Genomic DNA, 17,131 nt, shown 5'->3' on the forward strand with positions numbered 1-17,131 from the left:
TTGGTTTGAGGGGATGAGGTTGTAGTTTCGGTATTTTAATAGAAAATTTTGACTTTTATTCTCTTTTATTTATCTCATACTTATGCATAAAGATCACCTTGTTGAGATCGCGTCCCATTAAAGAAAAGTCAAAATTTTACTTATTCACTTGATTAGATGCTATGTACAAGTCTAAAGTTTAATCCAAAAATAAAATAAAATAAAGAATGATGCGTATGCTCAGTCTCCAAAATTTCTCATCATTAAAAAATTAACCTTTTTTTTTGTTATTTTTTACTAAAAAATATCAACAACATTTTATGCAATTATATTTTAAAATGAGTGACATTTTTATAATTAAAATATATTATAAAAATAATATCACTTTATAAAATATCTTCATTTTAAAATATAATTGTGAAAAGTGATTTGTGACTATCATTACACTACATAATAATCTCTTTGGTCAACTCTCGACTTATTAGCATATTTGGTTTAACAGGCTTCATTTGTTTTTACAGATGAATTAAGATTAAAATTTAAATTTAAATAAAATATTATTATAATATATTTTTTTAATATTATTTTTATTTTAAGATTTAAAAAAGTTAAATTATTTATTTTATTTTATGTAAAAATTTAAAAAAAATTGTAATGATTACATAAGATGAATTGAGTTGAGAATAATTATGAAAACAAATGTAATATTCTTAATTGGGATTCTTTAAAGTGGCTTAACCTCTTTGGATATTAAGGATGAGATGATACATTAAATTAAATGTATATAGTATATATCCTAGGTGTGATTTCTTTTCTTTATAACATTAAACATTATAAGATTATACACTACATAATACATATCGCAAACTTGAACTTTCTCTTTTTATGTATTTTAAAATTTTTTTAAAAAAATGGTATGAGGGCAAGGGATATTGTTTTGATATTTTAATAGAAAAATGGATTTGAATTTTTTTTTTTATTATTATTTATCCCCTACTTGTGTATAAGATCATTTCACATGAAAGGTTGTCTCCCCTTAATAAAAAGTCGACAATTTATTTAATTTGTGTGATTTGATAGTATTATAAAAGTCTATAGTTTCACGGGATAAAATATTTATACTGCGATTATGCTAAAAATATCTTAAATACAAGTTTATGTTAAAAACCTTCTTTTGTTATTTCTTATTAAAAGTATATTTACCAAGCAAACCTCAATTCCTGGGTATATATATACAGTAGTACTTTCTTCAATCAACATTTGACTTGTCAGAGCATTAGTAGTGACCTAGCCAAAGTTTGATCAAAATTTGATTAGAAAATTCACTTTTATAAATTTTTATAAATTTAGCTAATAACTTTTCAACAATACCAAATAACAAACTCTCTAAATCTATCACTATTCTATTAAAATATTGATTTTGACATTTTTATTTATTTTAATTCTAATTGTAATTTGAATATTTATTCATTGTTAAAAAAGTACACATTAATTTTCTAACCATCATATTATTCCAACATATATAATTTTCTAACGATTTGGTTTTATAACGGTCATATTCTTTCACTATAAAACATAACATCTTCTAATTATTAATTATTAGATGAATTGATCAAGACTGCAATATAGAAAAAATATTTGATATGGAAGGATCCACTTGAAAGAGCTCCAAGAATTTTTTAATTTTGTTTCGGTTTTCATTTTTTTTTAAAAGGCTAATTAATGGACCACATTCTGGAAAAACACTCAATCTTGTTTTTGAGATAACTAGCAAAGTTCTGCATAAGACCGTTTTAAAAAGGTAATGATCTATAATCTATTTATTAGAAGCAAAATTAGCCAAATGTTGTGACATGATTCATTATTATAAGCAAAATCATGAATTTTTTATGCAAAGAAAATTATTTGGCCAACCATTTGGGCTGATCAAATTGACCAATAAAAAAGGAAAAGGCCAAATTTACTGTACATTTGTTGAGTTGTGTAGGAGGTTTTTAAGCAACTTAGCTATAGTTTGGCCAAAATTTAATTTTGACTAGGCCGCTACTAATGCTCTGAGCAGACATGGTTTGGTTAATACAAGTTTATTCAATTTCAGCTATATATCATACTGTTATCGTAATAAAAGCTAGATTCAAATTCTACTACAAAGCATTCTATCATCCTAATAGCGTTTAAATTTGGTTAAGGGAAAAGAGTAAATGATTTGTGAGTGTAAGCCATTTTAGAAAAAAATAAGATCAACGTGTATTTCACTTTTTTTTAAAGAACTTGCACAATTGATGAACGCCCTAAATTTGAAGTTTATATCCAACATTACTCTTTGGTTAAATTGGATTATAAAATTATGGCAATATATAATACGACCCATGAATTTAACATGAACACGATATGAAATAAGCAGGTTTCAATTTAATATAAGTGAGTTAAAAGTTAAATTGAGTGACTAAATAAAATATGATTAATAAATGAATCAATTGAAGGTCAACTTGAAGTCAACCCATATAACCAAAACAAATTATATTTTCAAATCTTATAAATGTTTAGTTTTATATGTATTTGTTATTTTTAAGACATAATATTAATATTAGTATCTGACTACTTAATATCTCCAATTATTAAACTTTTTTTTTTTGTTAATATCCATTTCAATTTTATTTTTTGGATATTAAATTTCTTATGTATTATTGGTTTAGATATTTATTATAAAATATTTTATCATAAATCTAAATGTAGTTGTGAATTATTTATACAGTTATGGCATGGGTTGAAATTTATCGTGTTTAGAATAACCCATTTAATTAAATATGTTGTGTCACGCATTATTTATACAAGTCATGTAAAGATTTTAGAGTCTTGACCTATTTACCTAAATGGGTCGAGTTCATATTGATCCATATACTCAAATATTCATGACCTAACAAGACACGAACAAAATCCATGAACTTGAATTGTCATCTTTTGATGATGGTTAAATGTAATTTTTTTGTCGTTTATTTGTCAGACGCAACAAAAAAGGGGATCTAAAAATAACCCACCCATTCAACACAACAACCTATGTGTGGGATTTTCCCAATCTCACTTTTGTAGTGTCGACTTCCGTCATACACCGCAATAACCTAAATAAACCGACCTCCTCTTATAGCAGAGCTTGAGCTGTACAAATTCATAAACAAATCATGTCCAAACAAAAGTTTGGGTTCGAAGACTTTGGCATCAACTACTAAATCGCCTACAACTTCAACTTCAAGCGCTCTCAACCACCTCAGTGACTCTACGTCCTTGCCTCCTCCACTGCCTCCTCTCACCCCCATAACAACTACAAGGTTGGCAAATGGAGATGCCAACCTTGATAATATGAATTACGATGATAATGGCGCCTCTTGAGACAACTACGCCAACCAAAGCTTGCGAATTCCATAAATTTGTGAACTATATTTTGTGAGATCTCTTGTTACACTTCTCTTTCTAATAATGTCTGTCACCAATGACCAAACTCTAGGTTAAACAACAATATTCAACTTATTACTAGTAACCACCAAGCAAGAAGAAACATCAATGAGAAAGATAAATTAACCTTGTCCAAAACATCCATTCAAATTGGGAACAAGTTATAACTTACTTTAGATGTTTTTATTTACTTCAAACATGTGATAAACTACTATACAAGTTTTTGTTTAAAAACAGTAAGCATCTGGCACACAAAATGAGAGGTAGATCCGTTGATTATGTATGGATTAAACATAATTAATCTTAAAAAGTACTCTACATCATTAGTAAATAAAAAAAGTAAGATCTTTATTAACAAATCCAAATTACATGTGCTTACAAGCATGAACAATGTACCCACTAATCGGAAAAACAACCCTAATAGGATAGCAACAAGTGATCACCTTGCCTCTAATGAAATGGAAATTGATGCCACAAACATACATTTATAGAATTATGTTTGAAAATACAAATGAAAAAAAATAAATGAAATAAGTTGACAAACATGGCCATAAAGCCATTAGTTGCTGAGTTTTCATTGCCCATGATGCCTTGCTGCCACTATCAATTGTGCTTGAACCATTGTCATTATATTATTCAGCATCTCAATTGCTTCATGTACTGTTTCTTCTCTACAAGACCTTTTATTCATTTTCTTTTACAAGTCAAAGTAAAACTTTATTGATAGGAATAGTCATAACCCAAGTATCCAAGAAGTATACACAGAAAATGCCTAAGTTCTACTAAGCACCAGTGAAGGATACAAAAGATCTCATTCCACAAGAATCGAGTCATCTTACAATATAACAAAAGATGATCCATGGATTCTCCATTTTTCTTATACAAGAAACACCAATCCATAATGATGAGACCACATTTTCACAAGATACACCAATCGTAAACTAGAGAATAGTTTAAGACGAGAAAAGTGCTATAGCTACAAATAGATCTTATAAAAGTAAACTCACAAATTGATATGATTTTGTATAATATGTTAGATCTGCTTATTAATAAAAAATAATTTTACAATCTAGCATACCACATCAGTTTATGAGTTTACTTTTTATAGAATTTCTTTGTGGCTAAAATATTTCTCTTATGACGAATAATTGTAGATGATAACCTCTTGTCAACTTAGTGCAAATCCAATTCACTATTTCCTTTATCCATGACTTCAATTTCACCAATTTTACACAATTTATTATCATTAAACATCTCCCAACATAAATGCTTCAAATGGCATAAGCAATTAATGGCGAAAGAAATTATAATAATTTTGAAGATTATATAGAGCAATCACGGTCAATAAAACTTCATTATTGCAATCGCGCTAGCAAACAATGGAGACCTGCCATCGACGGGGCAAAGACATCAATATTACTCAAGCCACAATAATTACTGCACTAGATTCTCACGAATTTGGAGAGTTGGTTTGGGATTTCCGTATCGAAACTACTCCCACAAGTAAAAATGGACCAAGTACGAGCAGGAAAACAAGTTCGAACATGAAATAAAACCTTCAGATCAGTAAGAAAAATAGTACATTTAGGCCCCATTTGGATTGAGAAATCATCTCATCTTATATCATCATTACAATTTTTTTAAATTTCCACACAAAATACAATAAATAATTCAATTTTTCCAAATACCAAAACAATAATAATAACAAAAAATAATATTCTAATTGGAATGGATTTTTGAGCCCCAACAATTTTAGCTAAAAGATAAAGTCAAGAAGGGACTCAGACTCTTAAGAGGGAGATGACTCAAACTCCTAATAAGAGATAGACTCAGACTCCTAAAAGGAAAATGCTTCACAAGGCAAATTGGACTCTATCACTCCAAAGAAATAACTTCTATAAATATCCTACAGGAGGTAACAAATAATGGACTTGAACTAGACTTGATCTTTACATACATTTACTCTTATACTATTACTGACTTAGGCATGAGAGTGTCCCCAGGGCAACTAGTGCCGTCCCTTTATTTGTTGCAGGTGATCCGTGTGGTTAGTGGTGTGAAACACATCATTTACAATAGCGCTGTCTATGGGATCTTTACATATTTCAACATGATTTTCACATGCCAACTACTATGCGATCACACGCAAATCGAGATTTCTTAATGCCGGAAAGGAGAGTAGGGGAATTCCATGATTCACAAGATCATCTCCAAAGACCATATAAGATCTCTTTAACTTTGTTATTTCCGATTATTTATTTTCCTAACACTGCAGGAAGGGTAAAAAATAATAGAGGGAGAACAAAAGAAGTATACTGCACGTGCAGCATGCACTACGTGCCATGCGTAATACACATAAGGGATGCACGACATGCACCTAGTTCCTCCACCAGGCGGAACCTGCAGCCACTGTCTACTGGCCGGTAATCCACCGGTGATGCAACGACGGCGGAGATACAACGACGGCGAAGACTTTCGTCGATAAGCCACCAGATCGGACCCCTGTGTGCGTTGTGGGCAGAGAGCAACCAGCTGCCGAAGGTCCACTTGTTACACACAGCCCACGGAGGCCACAACTTAGACCCATCGGCACTTTCTGCCACCGGCAAGATTGTTCCAGACCATGACACTTTTTGCCGTCGCCATTTTCTACTCACCACCATCACCAAAGCTTACCACCCATGGCCACGTCGCGAACCTTCGACGTCCTCTGTTGCCGCCATGGTGGCTCTCGCAACCATCAAACAACATGGGGTACGTCCAAGCACGTAATGTGCATGGCCCAGTGCACCTGCATGGCCCCCTGCAAGGATCACCGTGCATGGCAACGTGCAGCCTGCCACCTCTATGTGTGGTGCCACGTAAGTCCGGCTTCCCAACTAACCAACCAGATGAAGCCACCAGTAGGAGCTTCTCTTTGTTTCCTTGCTACCATAGAAAGTCGAGAAAAGAGTGGAGCTGTTGCCAGGAAGGAGGTCACCACCCACACAGTGTTGCTTGCCAAAGTCCCTCTCTGTTCTCACCGATGTGCACCACGGAAGCTCACGACTGTAGCTCGCTGTAAAGGTCCAGCCGTCAACCACCGTATAACTCACTGTGTGCTTCTGTCGCTGTGAACGTTTACTCGCCACGAAGTTGCTACCAATCATATGTTCCCTCGCCATAGTGAGTTTCCTTGCTAACAGTACTTGTCGCCATAATTCCACTGAAACTCCTCACCAGCAGTTCTCGCCACTACGATCACTAGATCATCAACGAAAGTTTAGATAAATTTTTCTACTTTTTTTCCCTTTTATATTTATTTTACTAACATATGTGAAATAATGGAAAAATATGAGAGGAATAGAGCAGATACATGTCGTACACTACACGTACATGCATGCCCTACTGGCCAAAATACACGTACATGCATGTCCCACGTAAAACATGCAATGTGCATGTGACGCACAATATTGGCAACTATTGCATATCGGAGCCATGTACCCACGAACTTTGGAAAGATCCACTGCACCCAACAGATTGAAACCATAACTCCACTAGAATGCCGCAGCCAACACAACTGTAGTGTATCTTGCCACTCCCATGGCGAACAACACATCACAAAAGTCACACAAGTGCAAACAATATCTCCCGGTTGCTAGTTGCATTCATGACGGGCAGCACCCATTGGCGGGCAACAAGACCCGCGCCACTTGGCGGGAAACAAGACCCATGCCCCTCGGCGGGTAACAAGACCCGCGCCACTTAGCGAGTAACCAGACCAACGCCTCTCGGCAAGCAGCAAAATCGACATTGTCACCGTGCAACAAGACCAAGGTCTCCAGGGAAAGCATATGTGGTTCTGTCACTACCCTTGCCAAGGCATGGCTACCTGTGAGCATCACCCATGTATCACCAGCTTTCATCACAAATTAACGAGATAACTCAGGTTTGCAAATCTCAAATTGTAAATTGTATTACACTTACCTATTTTGTTTTTTGTGAGAACTTCTCAGAACGCGGTACAAACAAACGGGCATGGAGGTCAGAAGATCACATGACCCTCTCCAAAGTTAGCCACCAAAAGACAAGTGACACACCCGCGGTGCAAACGAACAAGCATGAAGGTCAGAAGATCACATGACCCTCTCCAAAGTTTGCCAATGAACGACTGTGGAGGTCAAAAGACCACACGACCCTCTCCAAAGTTCATCATCAAACGGGCGTGGAGGTCAGAAGACTACACGACCCTCTCCAAAGTTAGCCACCAAAAGACGAGTGACAAAGTCACGGTGCAAACGAAAAGGCGAGGAAGTTAGAAGACCACACGATCCTCTCCAAAGTTAGCCACCAAAAGACGAGTGACACAATTGCGATGCAAACAAATGGGCATGGAGGTCAGAAAACCACACGACCCTCTCCAAAGTTCTCCAACGAACGGGTGTGGAGGTCAGAAGACCACACGACCCTCTCCAAAGTTCGCCATCGAACGGGCATGGAGGTCAAAAGACCACACGACCCTCTCCAAAGTTTGCCATCGAACAGGCGTAGAGTTCAGAAGACCATACGACCCTCTCCAAAGTTAGCCACCAAAAGACAAGTGCCACACTCGTGATGCAAACAAACAAGCGTGGAGGTCAGAAGACCACATGACTTTCTCCAAAGTTATCCAACGAACGGGCGTGGAGATCAGAAGACCATCGAGCGGGCGTGGAGGTCAAAAGACCACATGACCCTCTCCAAAGTTAGCCACCGAAAGTCGAGTTACATACTCGCGGTGCAACCAGAAAGGGCGTGGAGGTCGGTAGACCCCACGACCCTCGTTCTAAACATCACCAGCAAGCGCTGAGTGTTTACACTCACGCCACAATCGCCGCCAGCGAGTTACCTTCTGGAATGAGCCACCGAGCTCCACAGCCGCCTCGCGCGAGTTTCCTTCAGAAACGAGTCGACGGGCTCAACAACCGCCTAATGTGGATTCAGGGAGACGATAGACTCCCTGGCCACTTAAGCACGGGTTACTACCAGCAAACACCAACAACAAAACAAGAACACAACAATAATTTACACCAAATGGCAAGAAATCCACTACTACCAACAAAAGCAAAAACAATCACAAAAATACACATAAAAAATCAATAAACAAAAACAATCACTCTTCGCCGATAATAAACAAATCTCTCAGACAAACATTCACACAAATATTCAAACTCTTACATCCACATCAAAATGGAAAAAGTCCAATAAAAAATCACAACAAGAGGCGAAATCCTCTAAGGCCACCGAAAATAAAAAATGATCATCGAACACAGCTACTAGAATTGCTTTTTCTGCAGGTTACCTCCATCACGGTTGACTTGAAGATTTCCAAAACAACCAAAAGGTCAAGCCACCAAAGGTCGAGTCTCGTTCACGGTTTAGCCAATTTTTAGCTAACCAAAAGGAAGTGAAGACACCTACACGCACTAAGTAGCATGGATCCTCGGCGGGGTAGGGGAAAACAAAAGCAAGCAAGCACCCACGAGCTAGCAAGGTAAAAGGCAAGTAGAGAGAATGCAACGTATTTAATTTCCCCTGTGCCAGCACAAAAAAAATTAGCAGGGTAACTGGAAGAGATATTTGAGCCTCCACAATTTTAGCTAAGAGATAAAGCCAATAAGAGACTCAGACTCCTAAGAGGGAGATGACTCAAACTCCTAAAAGGAAAATGCTTCACAAGACAAATTAGACTCTATCACTCTAAGGAAATAACTTCTATAAATATCCTACAAGAGGTAACAAATAATGGACTTGAACTAGACTTAATCTTTACATACATTTACTCTTATACTATAACTGACTTAGGCATCAGAGTGTCCCCAAGGCAACCAGTGCCGTCCCTTTATTTGTTGCAGGTGATCCGTGTGGTTGATGGTGTAAAACATGTCCTTTACACTAGTAATATTTTATTCAACTTTTAACTTTTATCTAAAATCATCTCATCTCATCTCACTATCCAAACGGAGGCTTAGTAACGCTACCGGTTCCATGAAGACGAAAAGCATAAGCATGAGTTGCATATGAATTTTGTTTCCACCATCATCTGCTACTTCTCTCTCTTACCCTCCTTTGCCCTCTTCGTTAGTTGCTGTAGACCTAGAGCTGAAATTCCTGAACAAAGAGAACGGCGAGTAAAATTAACAAATATACAGAAGGACCCATTTATTTATTGGGTTAAGTAATTAACCAGAACCCGGTATTTCTTTCCTTGAAAAAAATCGGTATTTCTTGAGTTAAAGCAAAAATAGACCCAATCCAACTCTGGAAGCATGGGCTCAAAATCTGAGCACGTGCAAAGTAATTATGAATCTTGCTCTAGATTTTTTACCTTTTTTTTTTTAATGTCGGGGAACCTCTCCAAGGCAGAACCCTTCAGACCCACCATTTCAAAGTAAACCTCGGTCCCGTGCATCGCACTCTCGAAAGTTTTCCTACACAAAACTGGTTAAATCGCTGACTTTTCACCGGAAGGTGTGACCCCTAGAGATTGTTTGCACCCAAAGAAATTTGAAACTTGGACCTGGGGAAGCATACCCCCAAGCTCAAGGCCTTTACCACTTGAGCCTTAAATGCAGCAAGTAAATCTTATTATATTTTATGTTGGGATCTTTATTTAATATAATGAGAAATGTGTCTATTCGAATTGTAAAAAATATAAAGAAAAAAGAATTGTAGAAAATGTTTGGGTCCTAGATTTTTTTTTTGTTCTAGGCAGTCGAGAAGTTTATCCATGGAAATAGGCAGATCCCAAGTACGGAGGAGTTTGGGTCCTAGAATTGTAGGAAGTCTCAAGCCAAAACTGTCTGCTCTTCAATTAACTATAATAATGTGTCCCTGCTTGTACATATAATAATAAGTTCTAGTTCCAGGCTTCTGGTTCCACTGGTAGAAGCAATGGACGGACTTCTATCGCAGATATTTGGACCACAGAAAAATGCAAATGGAAGAGAGTATCATTCATTATCTTTGATTTCATATACTTCCAACTTCAATGAAGAACTACATTGAGAACATTGCTAAGCTGTTCAGTTTCTGCCAGCCAACTAAAAAAATATTTCTTACAAAGGGGCTTAAAATATATATATAAAAAAAAATACAAGTATAATCAAACCACCAATCCCAAAACTAAGACAAAAAAAAAAAAAAACAAACAAAAGGAGAAACACTCCGCTATACGTCATTCTGAAAATTACAGAAAGCTACTCTAATCTCATTCACCCGTGTAAAAAATTACATCAAACTTCTAATACAGAGCTGAATAGTGTATATCTATCAACCCTTCAAAGCAAGTTACGTTTAAAGAGCAGCATCATGGTTTAAATCTTCAGCGATGACCCCGAGTGGAGAATTCCTTCAGGGAGCAGAGCTACATGCTCTTTAATGAGCAAGGAAACTTTTTCATATTTTCTGTCTCAGACTCACGTTGATGATGCTGATAGAAGATTTAGGTCGATAGTTTTCATCTGTATCCACCTCCTCAATTTCCTGGGTACAACAATGTATGAAGCAACCCAAAGTTATTATAATTGTAACCGTAAGAACTGTGGGTGCCAATGGAAATAAGTAAAACGATAAATGAGATGCTCGAATCATCTTTACAATTTCAAGAACAAAGACTTTAAATAGAATATGAATTGACACGGCTACTGAAGGCACTTCTGCAATATTACCATAAAGAAAATCACCAAGTCAAACAGCATTCATCCATGCCACGTCTGGAAACATAGACCAGATGGTGCAGTGTAGTATGGCAATAGTATGTCCAAAAGGTCAGTGTATATATATACATATATATGTGTGTGTATATAGAGATATATATATATATATATTAAGGTATCAAAATATGTTCTTAACTCACGTCTAGAAGAAGTCCTAATTGGCAATGCTAATCACTAGCATCTAACTAACTACAGAACAAACAAGACACTAACAATTAGAAGAAACCAAAGTTGTTTGTTACCTGAACAACTTCCTGTCCCTTGACGACCTGCCCAAATACAAGAAGTTGCTCGTTTAAATTTGGGATTGGTGCAGTTGTGATGAAAAGCTCAAATCCTTTGTCATTGCGCTTACCCTTGGAAGTTCCAAGCATGAATGCCTCATGTTTCAAATTCAGACTGTTTATAAACATTACAATCGTCACATATCAGATGCGGCCAAAATACGACATAGTATAAAAGCATCAAATCTTTTTCTTTTCTTCTCACAAATAGCTGTCAACCTCATGGCGAGCTGATTGTAATGCTTTCCCCTCAGAGTCCAATCTTCAGTAGCTCCTAACCCTTGAGCAGTCCCTGCTTGAATGACATAGTGTTTTATAACACGGTTAAAAAGCATCCCCTTGAAGTGCCCTTTTTGACTGCAAAACCAATTTCGTTCAGATTCAGTAAAACTTGTCATGAAGAACATGTATCCTGCCTCAGCAAACGCCTGCAGGAGGTAGCATAGCAGACGTGCATCAAGCACAAGCAAGATAAAATACTTTCTGTACGAGAAGATGATGTAAACAACATTTTAGACACTTACAAATTTGACATGAAAAGATTACTTAATAATTATGTCTAGTTAGTTATCATAGATGTTTCTCCTAGATTTTACTATAATGCCTCCGTTTGAACCCTATGTGAACCCAATTCATAGGTAATTGATTCAACTAACAGCTTTCAACTACCACGTAGATGGTTCTGATGAACTGTTTGATACATGGAACTTCCAATAACTCAATGACTTTTCAGTATTATTCTATGGTGGTAGTTATCTATCCATACAACACTCTCATTTTCATCTCAATGACCCACCCAAAAAACCAGAAATAAAGAAGAGACCTCCACAACCATCATCATTGTGTACTGACTATGATAGGCACTGCTGCCTACTTTAATGATATTGTGCATATGCATAATGTCTGACTAATGTGCTAGTTAATGATACGAATAGAGGATGTGAAAGGAGATTTATGAAAAGTATAAATTAAGAATGTAGCAACCCAAGCCTGTGCATTGGTTACTTGATTACTCACCATAAGTCAATGAATTCATCAACAACTTCAGGAGAACTTTCCTTGAAAAGTTCCGCAGTTATAGACCCTTTTGAGGTATTCAAAACCTATTGGAAAAGAAAAAAATTACAATTTATATTATGTATGAAAATATTTGCCTTTTTTATTCAGAAGTTAACCAATGCAATATTTGACTTTTGATAAAGCAATGGCTTCTTGTCGCTCATATCTAAATTGCAACATATCAAAGGGTAGATTTCTGAGACAAAATGGAGAACCTACAGCATATCCAGGGACATCAGCTTTTTTTGCATCCACAAAGGCATTCCCATCCTACAGCAAATTAAAGAACAGATTCAGAAACAGAGTGTTAATGTAAAAATGAATGTGTTGGCATTCTTGTGAAAACCTTTGTAAAATTGTGTTATAACAAGTGTTGAAGTGGGTTAAAGTGAAAAGGGATCAAAGTGAGCTCAAAATGTCTCAAGCGGAACCCATACAAAGAGTTCGCTCTACAGGCGCTCGACATTGTGCTTGAGCAGAAGGCAAACAAAAAGTTCGCTCAACCCTCACTCGACATGGAGCTCGAGCGACTTCTAAAGTATATCATGAGCTTGACACACGCTCGACACATAGCTTAAGCAAATGTTCAGAATTTTCACTTAAACTAGGGTTTGAGCGTCATATTCCTGGATGGGTATAAAATGAAACTTATGCTTTGTTCTAATATGTGGAGAAATTGAGCTAAAACGGAGCCTCTTCTAAGAGCACTTGAGAAAAACTCCCTTCCACATTCAAAGTTAATTCTCTCTTGGAAAATACATCCCCATCATATCACACTCAAGATTAAACACAGTTGAGCCCATTGGTGTGGATGTGTTCATTGGCTGGAAGGTTTTCAAAACTGCCGTTGATGCAGAGATCGAGAGCTTTTCGTGGGAAGCTATAGAAAGGTCGGAGTTTTGGCACCACATGCGTGCAGAGATCGAGTGGGTCACTCATGGTTTTGCAAGCAAGGTTTAGCCACTACAAAGATTTTGTGAGTGTTTCTAAATTGGTTGTAACAAACTAAAGTTTCTATACTGGACTTGAGGTGATGACTTACATCCGGAGTAGTTTTAGATTTTGAAGACGTTCTTCAAACGAGTTTCCACTTCGTGACCAAATTGCGGTGTTAATTATTTGCGTGATTTGATTCATTGGTTAATTGTCTGTTTAACAATATTTTTTAATAGACCATCAAAATTGTAGTACGCCTATTCACCCCCCCTCTAGGTGTTGTGTTGGGGTAGAACCACTGCTTTTTCACCAGAGACATTACTTCATTCTATGTATAAAAAGTTATTATAAATGCTTGAGCTTGTACTTAGCATTGAAATCCTATAACAAAAGGATGCACATACAAATACCAGATAAATCAGGCACTTTAAGCAACATCTACAATTTAGCCAGTTACATTTCTAATCCATAATAACTAGAATCCAGAAAGAAAATAACTCAAGAACTGTCAATGCCATTATAGAATTAATAAAAGGCTCATCGATAAGACATACCTCAGAAGCTGAGAAGTGATTATCTGTTTGGGACCTATATACAAGTCAGCAAGTAAAGGTTATTATCCAACAGATATCTCAAATATTTACAATGCTATACACAGACAAAACAGAACTCGCTGAAACAAAAACTTCTGAATCATTTGCTAACTTCCAATTCCGAACTTCTTCATTAATTATATTAGTGAGAATATCCCTTATAAAAAAAAATATATTAGTGAAAATATCCTATATAATTTATATTATTCAAAAGCCATAATTTAAATCAGAGATAATGTCAATGATCCATAATCATGTGAAATATTCCCGCATGTCAAACATAAAATTCTGAAATTGAAGATTAATTATATGATTAATAAAATTCCGAGCATTATAAACACCGATAAGATTTCACTCAACTTGACCACATAGTTAAATCAACATAACGGTCAGAAAGTTCCTTGTTCAATCAACTTGGCAGGTCCATATTTCAACCCAGCATTACTTTTCAAACCCTGGCCCATATAGAATTTTCCTTAATATTTCCAAATATTTTCATATATTCCTACAGGTTCCATATTGTGCCAGGATATAATCTTTTTATAGGTTAAAAAAAATAATTGAACATCATTTTCTAACAAAGAATCCCCCTTTATCATGAAAAAAATGTATGTGCGTATAAGCACAATTGATAAACCACACAAACCTTTGACTCCAGTGCCTGTATGTAGAAAACAGGAAAAACACGATCAACACAACAATCAAATTGCACAATATGATGGTAGTGACACTTATTCGAGTGGGCCCCTTCTTCTTTTTGCTTTGTTGTAGCAGAGCTTGAGGTTTGATCCTCGCCATTAAGGTTCAGGATTCGGCTTCTAAGCGTGACCAATTCCACAAAAGTCACAAAACCTAAACGTTAAAATAGAAGAATCATTACTCGGTTACCGAGGCCAATAAAGACACTAAAAAGAACATAAAATAGCAATTCATCACGAGACAAGCTACGCATAATTTACTTAATAAAAAGCTTGTCCATGGACGATATTATAGACCAGAACATGAAAAGCGCCAGGTCTGCTATAATTATAATCGAATTCCGTTCCTTAAATTCTAGAACTTGTTCTCGCGGATTTGAAACGAATGGAACTCAGAGTTCTTTGGTGTATAGCTTACAGAGAGCGGCTTCAGCTGTGTGGATCGGAGATTCAAGGCCTTCAACGTTTTATGATTCAAATTAAGAAGCATCAAATGTAAACCAACCACTAAGAACTTCCAAAAATCAATTAATCAAGAGCTTCCTCATGGCTAAAAAGAGAAAGCTTGCCAGCTTGAATCAAAGTTCGAACTTCATTTAAATCCAATCATATAGTTGAAATAAATTTGATGAGTGGTTTTAAACTAAGATCTTGCAAAATTCAAACACATGCATACAAGTTAAACCTAAACTCCGCGGCTGTAAACCGATTTAGTAATATCAGGAGACAACCAGGAGAAAACCAGACAAAAAGGGAATCGGAAAACGCTGAGAATTACAGGAAAGTACCTGAGAATCTGAGATTCTGAGTCTCTCTCTCCGCAGTCCGAAGTTTGGGTATCCTCGGGAGTTTCTATTCGATCCCTTCGGAAAATGGCTCACCAAAATGGTAACCGACGTCGTTTGCTCTCCAAATGCCACAAGTCATTTAGGTGCGGTTTGGATGGTAAGATAAGATGACGAGCAGCGCTATACATTAGCCGCACTCTCAACACACCTTAGAGTATTTTCGTTAGATTAGTCAAAATTAAATGATAATTTTGATGAATATAAGAGAAAATTTAATTTTAACTATTTCATTCACATAAATCTCTATATTTGAATAACTATTTTTTCATTATATAATAATAAAATAATATAAAATAAATTTAGTTTTGGTTATTCACATTAAATCTCTATATTAAATTATACATTTATTCATTATATGGTAATAAATAACTACTAATTTTAAAAATATTTAATTTATTTAATTATTAATTTATTTAATTTTATCATATTTTACTATTCTACTTATTATATGTTAGTTAATAATCATGTTCTTATTAAATTAATATATCACTAAGTCAAATTAATATATTAATTATGATAAAATATGTGATAGAAAGAAAGGGAGAGAGAAATAATTAATAAAATATGTATTTGATGTATGTACAGTAACCTTCAAATTTGAAAAAACTTTTGAAAATCACTGTAGCTAAATTCCAAATATTTAGAATTTGACTAATCCTACGTGAGTATATTTTACTCTTTAATAGCTAAATACTTATTGGATTTAGTTTTTAGCTAATTTAAAGCACTCTCATTGGAATAGCTAAATTAAAGTACATTTTTTATGAATGTAAGATGAATTTAACTTTTAGCTATTCTATTTATATAAATCTCTACATTGGAATAGCCATTTTTTCATTATATGACAATAAAATAATATAAAATGAATTTAATTTTGACTATTCACATCAAATCTCCAAATTGAATTATCTATTTATTCATTATATAGTAATGAGTAATTAATAATTTTGAAAATTTTTTAATTTTTTTAATTATGAATTTATTTTATTTTTTCATATTTTACCATTTATAATATTATATATTAATTTGTAATTGTATTCTAATTATATTTTTTCAATTGTCATTTAAAATGGAGAGAGAAATAATTAATATTAAAAGGAAAGAGAAAGAAATAATATAAAAATAATTTGATGAATGACTAGTGTCTTCCAAATTTGGAAATTAGTTTGGATATTACTGTAGCTATATTCCAAATATTTGGTAGCTAATTCAATGTGAGCAATTTATCCACCTAATAGCTAAATTCTCATTGGATTTAGCTTTTAGCTAATCCAATGAGAATGCTCTTACATGTTTAGTTTTTTTTTACTCAACACATAAGTGTGTTGCGGCTATAGGCTTATATAAATAATTTTATTAAGATGATATAGTTTTAGATAAAAATTAAAAATTAAATAAAATATTATTAAAATATTATTTTTTAATATTGTTATTATTTTATAATTTTAAAAAATTAAATTATTTATTATATTTTATGTAAAAATTTAAGAAAATGGTAATAATAATACGAGAGAAGAATAAACACTTTCGTTCTTAAAATTCGTTTTT

General features: G+C 34.8%; 1 protein-coding gene across 1 annotated transcript; it reads right to left on the reverse strand.

Moving 5' to 3' along the window:
• Positions 1 to 10,456: 10,456 nt before the first annotated feature.
• On the reverse strand, positions 10,457 to 15,653 carry LOC109007205 (peptidyl-prolyl cis-trans isomerase CYP21-4-like). Its single transcript, XM_018986778.2, has 8 exons — positions 15,524 to 15,653; positions 14,684 to 14,889; positions 13,999 to 14,032; positions 12,728 to 12,778; positions 12,467 to 12,552; positions 11,669 to 11,806; positions 11,408 to 11,564; positions 10,457 to 10,932 (listed from the first exon to the last, which is right to left on the reverse strand). Exons 2-8 carry the CDS (start codon positions 14,833 to 14,835, stop codon positions 10,846 to 10,848), a joined length of 705 nt encoding a protein of 234 aa, XP_018842323.1. The 5' UTR covers positions 14,836 to 14,889; positions 15,524 to 15,653; the 3' UTR covers positions 10,457 to 10,845.
• Positions 15,654 to 17,131: the final 1,478 nt, after the last annotated feature.

The sequence above is a fragment of the Juglans regia genome, chromosome 11 (genome assembly GCF_001411555.2).
Source record: "Juglans regia cultivar Chandler chromosome 11, Walnut 2.0, whole genome shotgun sequence".
NCBI lineage: Eukaryota > Viridiplantae > Streptophyta > Magnoliopsida > Fagales > Juglandaceae > Juglans > Juglans regia.

Coding starts and splice junctions, on each gene's coding strand:
- LOC109007205 (XM_018986778.2), bottom strand. CDS start 14,835: ATGGCGAGGATCAAACCTCAAGCTCTGCTACAACAAAGCAAAAAGAAG. Junction 14,033..14,683: donor TACAGGCACTGGAGTCAAAG/GTTTGTGTGGTT, acceptor ACTTGTATATAG/GTCCCAAACAGATAATCACT. Junction 12,553..12,727: donor CTGATGTCCCTGGATATGCT/GTAGGTTCTCCA, acceptor CTTTTCCAATAG/GTTTTGAATACCTCAAAAGG.